The 21,043-nt window shown below is 33.2% G+C and overlaps 1 protein-coding gene across 1 annotated transcript in view; it reads left to right on the forward strand.

Moving 5' to 3' along the window:
* Positions 1 to 21,043, forward strand: part of LOC130901664 (transient receptor potential-gamma protein) — a 78,134-nt gene that overhangs the window by 20,384 nt on the left and 36,707 nt on the right. Inside the window, exons 5-9 of the mRNA XM_057813188.1 lie at positions 2,195 to 2,337; positions 5,999 to 6,160; positions 14,883 to 15,093; positions 17,660 to 17,894; positions 20,661 to 20,792. Of these exons, the coding sequence (XP_057669171.1) occupies positions 2,195 to 2,337; positions 5,999 to 6,160; positions 14,883 to 15,093; positions 17,660 to 17,894; positions 20,661 to 20,792 (883 nt within the window). The remainder of the gene's footprint in view (positions 1 to 2,194; positions 2,338 to 5,998; positions 6,161 to 14,882; positions 15,094 to 17,659; positions 17,895 to 20,660; positions 20,793 to 21,043) is intronic.

The raw sequence follows: 21,043 nt of genomic DNA on the forward strand, positions 1-21,043 counted from the left end.
CCTCCACCAAATCAAGCTTATAAAATCCAATATGGGTGAAATCAAACTCGAAAAAGTTCATTTTTTGATGAGATAATTTCCGAAAAACGATCTCTGAACAAATCAAGTTCATAAATCCAGCTACGTAAAAAATTAAGTTCAATAGAGTTGATTTTTGACGAGATTAATTTCAGAAAAGCGATCCTCCACCAAATCAAGCTTATAAAATCCAATATGGGTGAAATTAAACTCGAAAAAGTTCATTTTTTGATGAGATAATTTCAGAAAAACGCTCTCTCAACAAATCAAGTTCATAAATCCAGCTACGTACAAAATTAAGTTCAATAAAGTTGATTTTTGACGAGATTAATTTCAGAAAAGCGATCCTCCACCAAATCAAGCTTATAAAATCCAATATGGGTGAAATCAAACTCGAAAAAGTTCATTTTTTGATGAGATAATTTCCGAAAAACGATCTCTGAACAAATCAAGTTCATAAATCCAGCTACGTAAAAAATTAAGTTCAATAGAGTTGATTTTTGACGAGATTAATTTCAGAAAAGCGATCCTCCACCAAATCAAGCTTATAAAATCCAATATGGGTGAAATCAAACTCGAAAAAGTTCATTTTTTGATGAGATAATTTCCGAAAAACGATCTCTGAACAAATCAAGTTCATAAATCCAGCTACGTAAAAAATTAAGTTCAATAGAGTTGATTTTTGACGAGATTAATTTCAGAAAAGCGATCCTCCACCAAATCAAGCTTATAAAATCCAATATGGGTGAAATCAAACTCGAAAAAGTTCATTTTTTGATGAGATAATTTCCGAAAAACGATCTCTGAACAAATCAAGTTCATAAATCCAGCTACGTAAAAAATTAAGTTCAATAAAGTTGATTTTTGACGAGATTAATTTCAGAAAAGCGATCCTCCACCAAATCAAGCTTATAAAATCCAATATGGATGAAATTAAACTCGAAAAAGTTCATTTTTTGATGAGATAATTTCCGAAAAACGATCTCTGAACAAATCAAGTTCATAAATCCAGCTACGTAAAAAATTAAGTTCAATAAAGTTGATTTTTGACGAGATTAATTTCAGAAAAGCGATCCTCCACCAAATCAAGCTTATAAAATCCAATATGGGTGAAATTAAACTCGAAAAAGTTCATTTTTTGATGAGATAATTTCCGAAAAACGATCTCTGAACAAATCAGGTTCATAAATCCAGCTACGTAAAAAATTAAGTTCAATAAAGTTGATTTTTGACGAGATTAATTTCAGAAAAGCGATCCTCCACCAAATCAAGCTTATAAAATCCAATATGGGTAAAATTAAACTCGAAAAAGTTCATTTTTTGATGAGATAATTTCCGAAAAACGATCTCTGAACAAATCAAGTTCATAAATCCACCTACGTAAAAAATTAAGTTCAATAAAGTTGATTTTTGAAGAGATTAATTTCAGAAAAGTGATCCTCCACCAAATCAAGCTTATAAAATCCAATATGGGTAAAATTAAACTCGAAAAAGTTCATTTTTAGATGAGATAATTTCCGAAAAACAATCTCTCAACAAATCAAGTTCGTCAATCCAACTACGTACAAAATTAAGTTCAATAAAGTTGATTTTTGAAGAGATTAATTTCAGAAAAGTGATTCTCCACCAAATCAAGCTCATAAAATCCAATATAAATAGAATTAAACTTGAAATAGCTCATTTTTTGATGAGATAATTTCCGAAAAACGATCTCTCAACAAATCAAGTTCATAAATCCAGCTACGTACAAAATTAAGTTCAATAAAGTTCATTTTTGACGAGATTAATTTCAGAAAACCGATCCTTTACCAAATCCAGCTCATAAAATCCAATATGGACGGAATTATACTTGAAAAAGTTCATTTTTGATGAGATTAACTTTAGAGAAGCTATTCTTAATCAAATAAATCCAACTATGGACGAAAGAACACTCAGAAAAGGTCATTTTAGAAATTTTCATCTAATCAAAAATAATTAACTAGCCTGTAAGTCCTATAGAACTTAAATTTCATTGAGTAAAGTCAGTTTATATGCTGGAAAGTCATTAGCAATACCTTAATATCAAATTTTCTTCACATCCAATTGAAAAGCTAAAATTTTCCTACTATTTTCTATATTGGCTTGTAACAGCTTAATCGTCACAGAAAAAATCGAATGGGTTTATTGTTTGTTACAGAGTTGGGAAGCTCTTCCTCCAGATACAGCGACTTTCACTCCGGACATCACTCCTCTGATCCTTTCAGCCCATAGAGATAACTACGAAATTATCAAAATTCTGTTGGATAGAGGCGCTACGTTACCAATGCCGCATGACGTTAGGTAAGAACTCATAATCTGTTATTTTGAGTAGATTTGAAAGTTTGAGGTCCTTGAAACAGATACTCACCAAAAAATTTTGATATTCTCATGGCTTTACATAAATTTTCACTTTTTTAGGTTTAAAGTTCATTTATACGTAAATTTTTATTCAAGTTATGACGCCAGTCAGAGTCTGATCGCAGTCGGGTATAATTCTTCACGGAAAGCGTTGATTATACAAACTTTTGGTTTCTGACGAGTTACCAGAAACCAAACGCATATATCAAACACCCCCTGTCAGTATTTTCGATAAACAATTACAATTTATGATAATTTTTTTAAGAATGTTTCTTTATGGCGAACGGTTTCCTTTTTTCGAACTAATTTTGTTGTTTCAATTTTCATATGAAATTGAGACTCTTCTAGCTTCACTTAAATTCTCTACTGCAATTTTTAATCCGAATAAAATGTTGACGTAGTGTTTTCCATGTTTTTTATAGGAGGAGTTTTGATGAAACGCATATTTACATTCAGTATCGTCATATCGACATCCTATCAGTATTTTTAGAATTCAAGGTATTTTTCTAAGCACGTCATCTTCTTTTTCCGACTCTCCTATATTCTGATCGTTCACTTTAATGGAAATATTTTGTCATACAACTTTTCTTTAATGAAATTTATCGATAATTTTATACCTTTTTAATATGAAAATTAATCATCCAAAGTAGGGCTACAGAAGTTCGTAGAAAAACTGAGAAAAATGAATAAAACAAATACTCGAGCTTATATTTCAAAACATTTAATATTAAAATCAATAAAGGAGTTGAAAGGTAACACAGATCATATCTTCCGATCAAATTTCCTCATATTTTACCATCTGGAACTTCCAGTATAACTTCGGGAGGACCGTTATTTCTGCTCTGTCCATGGTTCTGCTTCACGTTCTTTAGCATCGCGTCACTTTTCCTTAAGAGTTTTCCAATTTTTTCTGTCCATTCCCTGTTTTGTCTTTAACAAAAAGTTGTTTCCTAAGTAGCAGATCCTTTTTTTCAAATTATTTTTCTCGGGGGTGAATCCACAAATCCTCTTAATCAGCTGGAACTCCCACCACATTTCCTCATCTTCCACCATCTGGAACTTCCAGTGTAACTTCGGGAGGACCGTTATTTCTGCTCTGTCCATGGTTCTGCTTTACTTTCTTTAGCATCGCGTCGCTTTTCCTTAAGAGTTTTCTAATTTTTTTCTGTCCATTCCCTGTTTTGTCTTTAACAAAAAGTTGTTTCCTAAGTAGCAGATCCTTTTTTTCAAATTATTTTTCTCGGGGGTGAATCCACAAATCCTCTTAATCAGCTGGAACTCCCACCACATTTCCTCATCTTCCACCATCTGGAACTTCCAGTATAACTTCGGGAGGACCGTTATTTCTGCTCTGTCCATGGTTCTGCTTCACGTTCTTTAGCATCGCGTCACTTTTCCTTAAGAGTTTTCCAATTTTTTCTGTCCATTCCCTGTTTTGTCTTTAACAAAAAGTTGTTTCCTAAGTAGCAGATCCTTTTTTTCAAATTATTTTTCTCGGGGGTGAATCCACAAATCCTCTTAATCAGCTGGAACTCCCACCACATTTCCTCATCTTCCACCATCTGGAACTTCCAGTGTAACTTCGGGAGGACCGTTATTTCTGCTCTGTCCATGGTTCTGCTTTACTTTCTTTAGCATCGCGTCGCTTTTCCTTAAGAGTTTTCTAATTTTTTTCTGTCCATTCCCTGTTTTGTCTTTAACAAAAAGTTGTTTCCTAAGTAGCAGATCCTTTTTTTCAAATTATTTTTCTCGGGGGTGAATCCACAAATCCTCTTAATCAGCTGGAACTCCCACCACATTTCCTCATCTTCCACCATCTGGAACTTCCAGTGTAACTTCGGGAGGACCGTTATTTCTGCTCTGTCCATGGTTCTGCTTCACGTTCTTTAGCATCGCGTCACTTTTCCTTAAGAGTTTTCCAATTTTTTCTGTCCATTCCCTGTTTTGTCTTTAACAAAAAGTTGTTTCCTAAGTAGCAGATCCTTTTTTTCAAATTATTTTTCTCGGGGGTGAATCCACAAATCCTCTCAATCAGCTGGAACTCCCACCACATTTCCTCATCTTCCACCATCTGGAACTTCCAGTGTAACTTCGGGAGGACCGTTATTTCTGCTCTGTCCATGGTTCTGCTTTACTTTCTTTAGCATCGCGTCGCTTTTCCTTAAGAGTTTTCTAATTTTTTTCTGTCCATTCCCTGTTTTGTCTTTAACAAAAAGTTGTTTCCTAAGTAGCAGATCCTTTTTTTCAAATTATTTTTCTCGGGGGTGAATCCACAAATCCTCTTAATCAGCTGGAACTCCCACCACATTTCCTCATCTTCCACCATCTGGAACTTCCAGTGTAACTTCGGGAGGACCGTTATTTCTGCTCTGTCCATGGTTCTGCTTCACGTTCTTTAGCATCGCGTCACTTTTCCTTAAGAGTTTTCCAATTTTTTCTGTCCATTCCCTGTTTTGTCTTTAACAAAAAGTTGTTTCCTAAGTAGCAGATCCTTTTTTTCAAATTATTTTTCTCGGGGGTGAATCCACAAATCCTCTCAATCAGCTGGAACTCCCACCACATTTCCTCATCTTCCACCATCTGGAACTTCCAGTGTAACTTCGGGAGGACCGTTATTTCTGCTCTGTCCATGGTTCTGCTTTACTTTCTTTAGCATCGCGTCGCTTTTCCTTAAGAGTTTTCTAATTTTTTTCTGTCCATTCCCTGTTTTGTCTTTAACAAAAAGTTGTTTCCTAAGTAGCAGATCCTTTTTTTCAAATTATTTTTCTCGGGGGTGAATCCACAAATCCTCTCAATCAGCTGGAACTCCCACCACATTTCCTCATCTTCCAACATCTGGAACTTCCGGTGTAACTTCGGGAGGACCGTTATTTCTGCTCTGTCCATGGTTCTGCTTCACTTTCTTTAGCATCGCGTCACTTTTACCATGTACCAGATCTTTCTCCAATGAAATCAACTCACATCTCGCAAGAGATTGCGTTTACTTTTGGGCACGAGAAAGAATTTACATTGGTAACTGTTGTCTTTACCTACTTTACGTCCTTGACACTCCAAATTAAGCTTGAAATTAGACTTTGAATAAACAAATTTGTGTCATCATTTCATTGAGTAGTGAATCCACTCACCGTTTACTTTGTATACCAAAGAAGACCTTGACGTTCCTTATATCCAACGTTCTCTGATTTTACTGCTTCATGTATTCTACCGTCGTTTCCAGAATTTCCAGAAGGTCTATTGGGATTGAATCGTTATTGATTTGAACAATCAAGGTGATGTGGTGATGCGTCCACAGATCCGACCAGTAAACTTACGGTAGAATGCAGTATAAACTTTATCTTAATAGGCAGTAAGCCACCAGCATGAATCAACGAAACCTGCTACTCATATACAACATCTTCTTCATGAATTTACATGGATATATTTTAATAAGATATTCGATGTTATTTTTTCGTACGATTTACCGCGGGAGCTACGATTCTACCGTACGATATCTTCTCAATTGGACGTTATCCTAGTTTATAGTCGACAAAATCGAATTTTTTTATCAAAGTTCCAATAAATTCTTAATCAACTTACTGACCTAGCTACTCCTTTAAACTTTCAGATGCGGTTGCGACGAGTGTGTTACATCTAGAATGGAGGACTCTTTGCGACACTCGAGAAGCAGGATCAACGCTTACAGAGCCCTAGCTTCGCCGTCCCTTATAGCCCTCTCCTCGAAGGATCCCATTCTAACCGCTTTCGAACTCTCTTGGGAGTTGCGTAGGTAAGTTGGATTGTTGTTTATTTTCGTTACTAACGATGGAATAAAGCGCTGACGCCTAACAAATTCCTGAAAGCTTTTTCTGTTTATACTGAAAAACTGATAAATATTTAGTGATTCAATTCAAATAACTTTGTTATATATTTTAATTTTCAGTTTTGCCAAGGACAAAATGTTATAGAGGGTGATATAATAAAGGTAGCTTGGAAAATAGCTGCGGAAAGTGAACTCGAAAATAGTTGAAAATGCAAATATATTAGTGTGAGCCTCATTAAATTAAATTGATCGTCCTATTTTTCGGGAAACTTTACGTAAATTTCATGCTATGAATTTTACTCTAAGTACTCGAATGAGGCCTAGGGGAGAGTGGAAACGGAAAAGAGATTTTACACAAAATTTAAACTATAAATTCCATTTATGATCAAATTAAACGATTTTAATCATATTTTTCACAAACTTCCACGCCTAAGTAAAATTTTTGACGATATTAAATGATTATAGAGACTTCAACCTATAAATGACATTTTCGATGAAGTTGTGTGATTTTAGCGATATTATTCACAAAATCCAACCTTTAAATGACAGTTTTAACGAGGTTAAACGATTTTAACGATATTTTTAACAAAATTCAACCTATAAATGATATTTAAAACGAAGTTAAACAATTTTATCGATTTTTTCACAAAATCCAACCCTTAAATGACAGTTTTAACGAAGCTGAACTATTTTAGCGATATTTTTCACAACTGCAACGCATACGTCACATTTTTGACAATGTTATATGATTATAGTGATATTTTTCACAGACTTCAACCTATAAATGACATTTTCGATAAAGTTTACCGATTTTAGTGATCTTATTAACAAAATTCAATCTATAAGTGATATTTAAAACAATTTAAGCGATTTGTTCATCCTCAAATAACATTTATATTGAAGTTAAATGATTTTAGCGATATTTTTTACAAACTTCAACCTATAAATGATATTTAAAACGAAGTTAAACAATTTTAGTGGCTTATTCACAAAATTTAATCTATAAATTTCATTTTTGACAAAGTTAAACGATTTCTGCGATATTTTTCACAACTGCAACGCATACGTCACATTTTTGACGATGTTATATAATTATAGTGATATTTTTCACAGACTTCAACCTATAAATGACATTTTCGATCAAGTTGAACGATTTTAGCGATATTATTAATAAAACTCAACCTATAAGTGATATTTGAAACAATTTAAGGGATTTTTTTCATCCTCAAATAACATTTATATGGGAGTTAAATGATTTTAGCGATATTATTCACAAATATTAACCCTTAAATAACATTTTTAACTAAGTTTAATGATTTTAGCGATATTTTGCACAAATTTTTGACAATGTTAAATGATTATAGTGATATTTTTCACAGACTTAAACCTATAAATGACATTTTCGATGAAATTGTGCGATTTGAGCAATAATATTCACAAAATCCAGCCCTTAAATGACAGCTTTAACGAAGTTAAACGATTTTAGCGATATTTTTCACAAAATTCAATCAATAAATGATATTTGAAACAATTTTAGCGATTTTTTTCATCCTCAAATAACATTTATATTGAAGTTAAATGATTTTAGCGATTTTTTCACAAATTTCAATCCTTAAAAGACAGTTTTAACGAGGATAAACTATTTTAGCGATATTTTTACAAAATTCAACCCTTAAATAGCATTTTTATCGGTGTTAAATGATTTCAGCGATATTATTCACAAATTTCAATCCTTAAATTACAGTTTTAACGAAGTTAAACGATTTTAGCGATATTTTTCACAAAATTCAATCAATAAATGATATTTGAAACAATTTTAGCGATTTTTTTCATCCTCAAATAACATTTATATTGAAGTTAAATGATTTTAGCGATTTTTTCACAAATTTCAATCCTTAAATTACAGTTTTAACGAAGTTAAACGATTTTAGCGATATTTTTCACAAAATTCAATCAATAAATGATATTTGAAACAATTTTAGCGATTTTTTTCATCCTCAAATAACATTTATATTGAAGTTAAATGATTTTAGCGATTTTTTCACAAATTTCAATCCTTAAAAGACAGTTTTAACGAGGATAAACTATTTTAGCGATATTTTCACAAAATTCAACCCTTAAATAGCATTTTTATCGGTGTTAAATGATTTCAGCGATATTATTCACAAATTTCAATCCTTAAATTACAGTTTTAACGAAGTTAAACGATTTTAGCGATATTTTTCACAAAATTCAATCAATAAATGATATTTGAAACAATTTTAGCGATTTTTTTCATCCTCAAATAACATTTATATTGAAGTTAAATGATTTTAGCGATTTTTTCACAAATTTCAATCCTTAAAAGACAGTTTTAACGAGGATAAACTATTTTAGCGATATTTTTACAAAATTCAACCCTTAAATAGCATTTTTATCGGTGTTAAATGATTTCAGCGATATTATTCACAAATTTCAATCCTTAAATTACAGTTTTAACGAAGTTAAACGATTTTAGCGATATTTTTCACAAAATTCAATCAATAAATGATATTTGAAACAATTTTAGCGATTTTTTTCATCCTCAAATAACATTTATATTGAAGTTAAATGATTTTAGCGATATTTTTCACAAAATTCAATCAATAAATGATATTTGAAACAATTTTAGCGATTTTTTTCATCCTCAAATAACATTTATATTGAAGTTAAATGATTTTAGCGATTTTTTCACAAATTTCAATCCTTAAAAGACAGTTTTAACGAGGATAATCTATTTTAGCAATATTTTTACAAAATTCAACCCTTAAATAGCATTTTTATCGGTGTTAAATGATTTCAGCGATATTATTCACAAATTTCAATCCTTAAATTACAGTTTTAACGAAGTTAAACGATTTTAGCGATATTTTTCACAAAATTCAATCAATAAATGATATTTGAAACAATTTTAGCGATTTTTTTCATCCTCAAATAACATTTATATTGAAGTTAAATGATTTTAGCGATATTTTTCACAAAATTCAATCAATAAATGATATTTGAAACAATTTTAGCGATTTTTTTCATCCTCAAATAACATTTATATTGAAGTTAAATGATTTTAGCGATATTTTTCACAAAATTCAATCAATAAATGATATTTGAAACAATTTTAGCGATTTTTTTCATCCTCAAATAACATTTATATTGAAGTTAAATGATTTTAGCGATATTTTTCACAAAATTCAATCAATAAATGATATTTGAAACAATTTTAGCGATTTTTTTCATCCTCAAATAACATTTATATTGAAGTTAAATGATTTTAGCGATTTTTTCACAAATTTCAATCCTTAAAAGACAGTTTTAACGAGGATAATCTATTTTAGCAATATTTTTACAAAATTCAACCCTTAAATAGCATTTTTATCGGTGTTAAATGATTTCAGCGATATTATTCACAAATTTCAATCCTTAAATTACAGTTTTAACGAGGATAAACTATTTTAGCGATATTTTTTACAAAACTCAACCTATAAGTGATATTTAATCCAATTTAAACAATTTTGGCGATATTTCACACAAAATGTCTTGATTGATAGAGCAATTTTCAATTATGAATTCAGAAGCCAGTTTCCACTATAATTGAGCTCAGAGTAGTGATTTTTGACGAATATAAAGCAGAAAGGTGACATTTTCTCAGAAAGCAACTCAGAAATGCTAATCTTTGACCAAATTCGATTCAAAAATCCATAGTAAGTAAACCGCTTCATCTTCTTAATATGCCTCTACCAATTCCTCAATCCGTGAATGCGAAATCAATTGAACAAAACCTAAATTAAAGACTTTACTCCAAAATAGAGTGAACTCAACTGGATTCGTCCAATTTTCCAGCCAAGTCTCTTTAGAACACCGACTCGTCTCCACAACAACAACCAGCTCAACAAATCAATTGAAAATGTGTCTTTTCCAAATAAAATATTCACCTTTATATTTCTGAACTGCTTACTTCAGACTGATCTTCTTCTGGGCTCGACTTCTGTACTCTTGGTATTATAAAGTGGAAATTGGTCTGGTGATTACTAGGCATTAGATATCGATTGATCCAGATCATTTCTTCTGACATTCTTCTAGTTTTTCGACAAACACTGCTGGGGTTTCAACTGCCTGAATCTTCCACGCTCTACATCATCGATAGAGTCGATGGGTGCTCAATAATCTTTAATTTGCTCTAGTCATCTAAACTTATTTATGTATCCCATGAAGATTAATTTTACCATGTAAAAATGACGACTGAGCAAATATAGATTTGATAAAATCCAGCAGTTCGAATACTTGGGATTGACATGACCAACGAAGGAGATAAAACCAGGGAAATCGACAAAATACTAGGAAAACTATGGAGCTCAAAAGATGGGATATATAGCCAGAATGGAAGAAGATAATAGTATGTAGAGAAGATGTAGAAAGAATAGGAACAGAGATAGAAATGCTGAACGTTTAACGATGTTTATGTAATCTTAATAGACTTTTACACGTTGTTTGGCCTAAAAGAAGTAGTTTCGAAGTCTCCGGTGAACTAAAATCAATATACATACGAATTTTACAGTGTATATTTCAACTAACAGCATAAATATTCGGAGCAGACATCAATGAAGATTATTTTTGGAAAAAAAAGTCTATGAACAACGTTATTTTCTCTCTCGTTAGAATTTAAACGCTACTTTTTATCTTTGAATGGATAATCGAAGTTGTTGTTGCGAGGTAATATTTAGACCGAGCTCAATAAAAAGCTAATTACGTCTGAGTTACTAAAAAACTGCTGTATCATCATCGTTCGTTAAGGGTTTACGGCAAAAAACTTGGAAAATTCAATATATGTGAGATGACCTAGCTGGAAATGAGGGAAAACGCTATCGGAATAATATATAAACAAATTTATTCGATTTTAGATAATTGAAAATTGATATCAGTATAATGAAAAACTTTTTTTATATGTTTTCTCCAAGTCTACATCTACAAATCTTCTACCATACAAAGTGATAACTCTGTTTTATATACGTTTATGTTTGATGATTCTATGGGACGTACAAGATTTTTTCGTTGGTTTAGAATGTTTAAGAAGGACTGTGAAAACGTGGAAAACGAAACGGAAGAAAAAAAACCGGGCGAATAACGAACTGACGTGTTGTAATTTACTAAGATCGTCGATATTCACCACGAAACCGTCAGATTAATTTTAATTGAAGATTTCACGATAAGAAAACTTTTTTCTTGATTCAATTTTTACCTTATGGATACAGAATGTTATATATTGAAATATTAGACTGTTTTTTACAAAATCCAGCTCAGAAAATCGAATTTAGCTAAAATTTAGATATAATTTGAACCGAAAAAAACATTTTTGGCATAAATTAAACCAGAAAAGTTATTTTGTGAGAAAATTAAACTGGTATAAGTAAGTTTCAACGCAGAAAGGCCATTTTGACGAAATTCAACTCGAATTCAATATCAAATAAGTGGATATTGTAAGAAAAATTCAATAAATCTATGAAAATTCAATATGAATGAAAAATTTCGCTATTATCCCACGTCTAACATTCCCAATTATTTGTGTCTTGTATCTAAACTCGACAAGACCCTCTTGTCTACATCCAGAAAGCAAAGAATCAATCTTTGTTAGGAAAAAAGTGAAAAAAGAGGGATGTAATTTATTAAATGTCACATAAAAGACGATCACTTAAGTCAAAAAAGCTTTAATAAATCTTTGTCTTATGCCAATAAACTCCTACATTAACATTTTTAAAAAATGTAGTAGAAAATTTCAATTAGAAATTTGAATTTATAAATAATATGGAAATACCTTTATCCGAATTATTTTACAAAGAAAAAACAATTCACCTACTCAACATGACTTATATCATTAGACTAACGAACTCGACAACAATATTTAACACTTTCGCATGTAGTTTTAACACGTTAACTGCCAGCTTCAATTCAAAATTTCATTCAAAAATATCTACAAGAAGTTCCTACGTTTTTAAACAGTTTAGCTAGTAATTTGACAGCTGTCAAATGTTCCAAGTATAAACATGAAAGAAGCTCGGTTTCAAGAAAAATCTAAAAGAAAAAAAATCGAGGAGTCAATAAAGATCTGAAGAAATCGTTTACGGTCAATCACTTTGAAAGAATTGGAATAACCGAACAAACAATTTACGATAACTGTCGAGAAGTTTGTGGACAATTCTCCACAAACATCAGAAATTGCAGGCTACGAAGTGGTTGACAATTTTAACTATCTTGGTTTCTTGATTATGTCCAAAAGGAATATCTTCAACCAGAAGGGTAGACCAAACAAAGCCAAAAGCCAAAAAAGTAGAGAGAAGCTTTGGTTGCAGCATTCTAAAGGAACAAAATGTAATTCAAAAATCAAGAAAATCCTCACTCAAATATTCTTAGAATCCACAATTATCTCAATGAAAACAAGTTTACATCTGCTAAAGTTTTGGAAATCATCAACGACGACGAGAAATATTTTACTTTTAACAGGAGTGATAATGGAGTAAATTAAGAATTTATCCCTGCTAGAGGTGATTCTAAGGGGTAGTGGATTATTCATAATAACATAAAGCAAGTCCTGGAATATGCAGAATACGTAGTGCTCAAAACAAAATAAAAACTACAAAAAATGTTTTGACTATTTGAAAAGACAGCAAAAAGTTATTGCCTACATTTCGACAAAAATAAGACCAAGTATATTGAAATTGGTAACAAAAACCGATTAACAGTAACAACAGACCAAAACAAGAACTTCCTCTTTGATAGAGTTCAATAACTGGGAGTAAAGTGGACGAAATTAAGGAATTCGACAAGATAAAACAGTTGGAGCTCTAGGAAACTTATTAAGGTGCAAAGATATCTCGAGGGTGGCGAAGCTAAGAATCTACGGTGTAAGGGGATAAGTGCAAAAGAAAGAAGAGTATTTAGAGAAAGTTTTGGAGGGATACGAGTGGAACAACATGAATGGAGGAAAAGAACGAAAGCAGAGATTCAGAAAACTGTCATTCAGTACGCGTTATGCGGGAAAGTTTCCCCGAAGAAACTTACCAAATTGTCGAGAAACTGGAAATAGAAATTCTGGTAGGCCAAGAACAACAAGAACCATATGGTAAGACAAACAAATAAGTCATCTTCAAATTCTTGGAGGATACTTAAAGTCCAAGAGCTCTTTCCAAACGATCTACCGGGTAAAGTAGATTTTTGTTAAACATTCCAAGAAAGGACAAGCCTTCAAACCAATTTTTTAAAATGTATTCTTTTTACGGACGTGGTATATTTAACCGTAACGCACACTTCTGGTGTGAAGAGATACCACATGTCAAAAGGTTATCATATTACCAAGACTCAATTAAAGTTAATGTTTGGCGGGCAGCAACTTTAGGTAACAACTTAATATGTTTTAAACAATCCCTTATTCGATATTTTAGAAGATTTAACGCTAAATAAGTGAAGATCTCTATGTTTTAAGCACGATTGAGCTCCATCTTTCTTTGATAGCAGAAGCTACGATTCATTGGCCTCCTCGGTCATGCGATAGTTCATAGTTCGTAGTTGTGGGCTGCCGTTGAAGCCGTTGAGCACATAGACCTTTAGATAAGCCCGTCGTGCCCCATTTGACCTCACCAAAAGTCTAATGTCCTTTGAGAGAAGCCAATCAGGCGCTTTGGCTTGAACCATTTGATGTCATTAGGCAGGTTGTGGGGTGCGTCCAGGTGTTTAAACCGCGCCCTTGTGAGTGCAGTGCACTCACAGCTAACGTAGTCTGCAGTTGAGTTCTCCTCCATGGATCAACGGCACTCCGGATCATCCGTGATGTCCATGGTGTGAAGGAGACGTCTTAGATGGCAGTGTCCGGTCTGTTGTTTGGTGAGAAACGAACGGGGTCCATCTATCTGGGCGTTTCCATGCATCTCTGTCGAAACCGCCTTGCGAGAAGGCTGTTGAGAGACGTGGTGACAACGCTTTTGGCCACGCCAAGAATGGGTTCGGTCATACGATTTTAATCCCTTGGATTATACAGTTCGGTCGTATTTCAAAGAAAAAGTTTATGCTACAGAGGTAAATTCACCTCAAGAATTGAAAGACAGAATGCAACGTCACCTCATACCTCACTCCCGAACGTTCATACCAGTATCGGTTATTACTTCATGATTTTCCAATCAAAATATTCCGAAAACGGTTCACAGTATCGAGTTTTTTCAAGAATATCTTTTCGGTGTAAAATTAAATGATGTTTTAGTTCACTTGAAATTTTTCTCGATCGATCTAATTTCGAAAAAGTTATGTTCAATACTACTTAGTATAAACCGTGTAACTAGTGCCCTCTATGAGAGTTTTTTTCGACGTCCTTTGTATTCAATGTTTCTCAGTTTTCTATCTATCCTAGAGACGGGAACACCCTGTATAAAGTGTGTGTATTAATTATTATTCGTAATATTCGTAAAGTGCACGAATTGAATTTTAGAAAAAACAGTTTGTATGGATTTTTTCACGTTTCACGTGACCGCTTCTTATGCACATGATTTAGAAGATCGAAAACGGCAGTGAACGTGTTTATATAACGTGATACTATGAGGAAAAAATGGAAATTATCACGAGAAAAATCACCCGACAAAAAAAATAGTATTAAAAAACTGATCTGAAATTAAAATATTGCGATTTGTTTCAGATTAAGTTTCATGGAACACGAATTCAAAAGTGAGTACCAAGAATTGAGGAAACAATGTCAGGATTTCGCAACGGCTCTATTAGACCATACCAGAAGCTCTTACGAATTAGAGGTTCTTCTAAATCACGACCCCACGGGACCTGCTTTCGAACATGGAGATAGGATGCATTTGAACAGACTGAAGTTAGCTATAAAATTAAGGCAAAAAAAAGTAAGTGATGTGTTACATGTCGTTTATCAAGTTTTGTTTATACTAAACTACAAAAATTTAATGCTATTAATTAATGTATTAATGTAGTTTCCTATTGGGAACGTGGCAATGAAACACCAAAGTGGACTAACTTTAATATATTATCCGAGCTATCGAATACTTATGTATTCATTGTTTTTGAATCGTATTCTTGTAAAATATTCCTACAAAATTTCGAAACCTGTGAATTTTGAAATTTTTTACAAGAATACGATTCAAAAACACCGAAAATCTTAATTAATTATTTCCCACACGATGAATACATAAGTTAGTCCACTTTGGTGTTTCATTGCCACGTTCCCAATAAGAAACCGCTCACAATATAGCTGACAACGTCTTCTTTACAATTCACATATATATACGGGGTCTTTCAAAACGTTCGCACGCGAGTTATATCACTACATTAAGCGAAAAAAATCGATTAAAAATCGACACACATTCACATGTATATATAACGCAAAGTTCAAAAATGCGGCAGCAGCTGAATACTTTTATGGCTCTTTCGACCTAGGGAGGAAGTTAAACGTTCAACAAGCTTTGATTGGCTAAACTTTATTGTTAATTTGCGATTATTCTATTCGTTATAGACTTGTGATTGTTTGATGATTATTAATCGATTTATTTCGCTTAATACAGTGATATAACTCGCGTGCGAACGTTTTGAAAGACCCCGTATATATATATATATATATATATATATATATATATATATATATATATATATATGTGAATTGTAAAGAAGACGTTGCCAGCTATATTGTGAGCGGTTTCTTATTGGGAACGTGGCAATGAAACACCAAAGTGGACTAACTTATGTATTCATCGTCTGGGAAATAATTAATCAAGATTTTCGGTGTTTTTGAATCGTATTCTTGTAAAAAATTTCAAAATTCATAGGTTTCGAAATATTTTAATTATAAATGTAATTGACTCGAATGGTCTTTATTAAAATCGACCGAAATTCTCTTACATCTTTCTATAAAAAGGTTCAACGTCCTAAAAGTGTGTCATGAGTTATTCGACATAATAACCTGGTCTGCATTTCCACTTTTCGAAGGAAAATTTCCTTATTAAAGTGCAATTTCGATCGTTGAACCGGCATCATCGTTACCTGGCCCTTTGAAATACGATTCTTCAAGCGCACTTCGTAAAATGTTTTTATTAATTAGAACCATTGTGACGGCAAGATTTGGAGTGTCGTTGAAAGTTTAAAATACCAAATCAATCTAATTTGGAAACAGAAGAGACCGAAAATCAAGATCATTTAGGAGCATAATGATTCATTAGGTATTGCTGAAAGAAAATATGTGATTAGTTAATTGAATAAACTTTATTTTCTAAAAATAACATCATCTAAATGACGGCCCTCTCGAAAAAGGGGTTGTGTCCCTCGGATTGTTCATGTAGACTTTATGTTCGAGGTGAAAAAATCAAGAGGCGTTAAGTCAGGAATACGTGGGGGCCAAGGGATATCACCTCTTTTGGAAAATCAGTCATGCAGGAAACATCTGTCTCACAGACGCCATAGAGACATTTGATGTGTGACAGGTCGCTCCGTTTTATTGGAACCAAGTTCTCGTATCCGATATTCTTGATCTCGCAAGTTCTGCAGTCAAATATCTCTCTAGCATCGCAACATAGCGGTCGGTGTTAACGGTGATGTTTCGTCCTCGTGAATCGTTAATTTCAGACTATACAGTGGTTTCTGATACTTCATTAATAATAAATAACGACAATTTTGACGATTTACTAACCCATTTAAATGAAAATGAGCCTCATCTGATAAAAGGATGTCGCCAAAAGTGGAAAATCGACTAAACGTTTCTTCAGCTAATGCCAACCATGCTCTAAAGTCGGTATGTTTTAATTCCTGTGTCAATTGGAGCTTATAAGGATGCAGTTTAAGATCCAACTTCAAAATTCTAATAAGAACTAATAATTTGAGACATAAGATAGAACATAAAGTACAGAGCGATCCATTTGAAAAAACCCGAAAGAATAATGTATTAATATTTCGATTCGCCCTGTACCAGATTCAATGAATATCAACGATATAAATAATTTTCTAGAATTTTTACTACTATTCGAATGCTTTGGCCGCATCAGATCGTCAATCTTGGATTTCTCCTACATTATACAGGGTACTGCACTTGTTATTACTTTTGAAACACCCCGTAGAACACATCACAACCCCATATTATTCTAAAGAGAAAGTCGCGGTGATTCCAATTATCGCACAGCATTCTAAAACACCCTATAAGATTGTAAATAATTTTTGAAGACTAATAACAACTACAATCTCTCAAATTTTCAAAGGACAAAGGAGATCTCGAACTTTATCACACTAATCAATTACCCTGTATAGAATTAACCGTAATGCACTAGATAATTCAAGTCTGAACTATCGATGTTTACTTGAAAGTATTTTAATGTTAAATTTATTTGGTTTCACTTACTTAACGTACTGAAAAAGTTTTTAAAATTATAGAGGAATCGAAATATGTATAGCAATTTTTTTTTGTTTTAGTTTGTCGCCCATTCTAACGTTCAACAACTTCTGGCTTCCCTTTGGTACGAGGGTTTACCGGGATTTCGACGTAAAAATATGGTTTTGCAAGCGCTAGAGATCGTCCGGATAGGAATTCTGTTTCCGTTTTTCTCTATCGCCTACATCGCCGCACCGCATTCCGTTATCGGTCAAACCATGCGGAAACCTTTCATCAAGTTCATATGCCATTCCGCTTCGTACTTTCTGTTTCTTTGTAAGTAATTACATCCTTGTAATCTAAACGTTTCGATTTCAATGAAATTTTAATATTTTGGCGATCGCGCTAATAACGAATCCACCAAAATTTTAAAATGAGAGCTCCATCACCAAAATTTCAAATGAAAGAGCTTCACCACCAAAATTTTAAAATGAGAGCTCCATCACCAAAATTTTAAATGAAAGAGCTTCGCCACCAAAATTTTAAACGAAAGCCTCATCACCCAAATTTTAAATGAAAAAGCTCCACCACCAAAATTTTAAATGAAAGAGCTTCACCACCAAAATTTTAAACTGAAAGCTCCATCACCAAAATTTTAAATGAAAGAGCTTCGCCACCAAAACTTTAAACGAAAGCCTCATCACCCAAATTTTAAATGAAAAAGCTCCACCACCAAAATTTTAAATGAAAGAGCTTCACCACCAAAATTTTAAACTGAAAGCTCCATCACCAAAATTTTAAATGAAAAAGCTTCGCCGCCAAAATTTTTTAATGAAAGCTCCACCACCTAAATTTTAAATGAAAGCTTCATCACCTAAATTTTCTTTCATCAAATGGAATTGAAAAGTTCAAGTTTCCGAACTCTTACTGAACATTAACGGTCAAACATTAATTAGATAAGTCCTTTTTTACACCAGATGCAATAAAATGTAACAATCCAGAAGCATTTACCGTGCTGTAGTCGAATGTAAAGTGGAAATACCTTGTTCTGAATCTCCCAAAAGTAGTAAACCAGGAATTTCTAGCCAAGAAAGAATAGAAGACAGAGTGGAGGCTTCAGTTGGGAAATTAGCACGTGCCGGCCAAAACCTGTGACAACCAGCTCACTCAATGGTTTTGGAAAGCATTCAGAGACGGAAATGGCCATCGGTATATCGCTTTGGACCAAAAGCGCGTTTGAAAACATTTCCTTCAACTTATCGACGCAATATAAGCAGAATGATTCGGTTTTTTACATTGATTTTCAATTGAATCGACCAATACACTCTTAAAAAGAACGAAAAGTCGATTGCTGAAGGTGAACACGCTCCAAAAAAGGCGAAATCGATTTTAGGAAAATTTAGGAAAAGCATTTGCCATTTCTTCTATGCTCCAAGCTATCCAAGATTCTGGTCAGCTCTGGATCGCCTATAAGTCCGAGCCAAGCTCCAAATTAGCGAGTAATAATAAAAAAATAGACAAACCTGAATCTTGTAGATGATTAGAAGATGTAGCTTTTTGATCTTAAGAAGTTTTTGTGAAGGTGCCTTGGCTGAATCAGCCACGTGACTATGCCAGAACATATTACTCCAAACCTCAACCCCCGACAAGCCAGAATGCTTCCAAAATCGATATTGATGGTGGTAATCGATCCAAACACCAAACCTTTCTGAGATGTGTCCATCGATAGCGACCTGGATGGATAGAAAGCTACTAAACCAGCTGATAAGTGAAGATGACAAACCGTATGATCTTCATTTATGGTTAACGACCTTCTTCATCGCATTGGCAATTGCAGGGACTACAGCAATTGGATGGTAGTTCCTGGGAACTGTCTTTTTTCCTTTTTTCGTTATGGGTTGAACCCGAATACGTTTCCGATGTGTTAGAACAAAGAGTTTCCATAACGGATTTGTTAGTTTAGAGGTATTCCATCTGGATCAGCAAGATATAACTACAACTACATAACCAAGTTGTACTCCCGAAGACCAAGCAGTCACCTTTGGTGATATCTTTCATCATCATCTTGTCTTTTCTCGTCATGTTTCTCTTAAATAAACATTATAAATACATTTTAATTTTAAATGTACTCGATTGTGATTATTCGATTTAACGAAAAGGCTATTCTTGAAACGCCTTGGCAAATATCTCTGTCTGGAAACGTGCAAGACGTAAATCACCCGATTATTTGAACGCGAGCTGAACGACGCGTCGTTTATAAGGAAATCCTTCTCTCAGTATCAAACCCCCATTTATTTCAGCTATTCTAGATAACATGGCGACAAAGTAATAAAATGTCACGAAAACCGAAGTTTATAAATCAGATATTGAAGGAATACATCAGAAATAGATCATTTCTTTAGATGATGTTCGTAATTTTTTGGTTTACGTCCAACTTAAGGATCCGACAACATCCTGAATAGATCCTACGGGTAAATTGACGTTTCTACTACAGGTACAAGCCCGAAATTCCACTTTGGACTGTCTGTGTAACGAGGACGCAGCAATAAATTTGAAGATATCCCATTCGGGTCATCATTTGTGTCAATATTTTCAAAAATAACAGGAACTAAATTATTTCGGACTGAAATAACAGCTGAACAATGAATTTATATGACAAAAAACGATGTGAACATTCAGATAATCACGCAAGTTATATAGGGGGACTCAAAATGAAAAAATAATACGCAGAGTGATTCGGATGTTTTTGCGTTTGAGAATAATTAGAAAGAACCGTTTTTTTTTCTCATCTCTTGATCACTGAGGACGAAAAAAGTATCGTATACGATAATGCATAACTCAAAAAGTAGTAAATTATCACGAAGTACAACTGTGCAGGGTTAACGTTCCAAAAAAAGAACTTCTTTGTGTTTGGTGGCGTGTCCGTGGGATTCTTCGTTTGGAAGTACTGAAATCTGGACATAAAAATTAATCAAACAAATATTTCAGTTTCTAAATGATTCAATTTGTCCATCCCAATCTATGTGAGAGTGAAATTCTTTTGAATATCTTTTTTAAAAACATATCCACCAGTTATTTACATTTGCATCTTCTGTTCGGCAGTTTTATTAATTCTGGCATCTCAAAGGCAGTTTCTTCAATCATTTTTCGGTATGGGTACTCCAGAAGAAGAATTTATACAACGAGGGGCTGAACCCTCGGTGGTTGAATGGATAATTCTTTCATACGTTGGTGGTAAGTTGCCTTTTTCTATTTCGAAATCATTTTAACTATTTATATTGTTGATAAATGACAAAACTAGATAAAAAAAGACGTTTTCTTGTTGATAATAAGCAAAAAATGTAATTGTGATCGACTAATTGATGTTAAAACCTAATAATTCCGTCGAGGGAAGCACTAAATCTGCATAATTCGAAACAATTTATTATCATGCTAATTTATAAATGAATGAAAGATCTGAAATCGTAGAGACGCGGTATCTGAAC

The sequence above is a fragment of the Diorhabda carinulata genome, chromosome X, assembly GCF_026250575.1.
Source record: "Diorhabda carinulata isolate Delta chromosome X, icDioCari1.1, whole genome shotgun sequence".
In the NCBI taxonomy this organism is placed as follows: Eukaryota; Metazoa; Arthropoda; class Insecta; order Coleoptera; family Chrysomelidae; genus Diorhabda; species Diorhabda carinulata.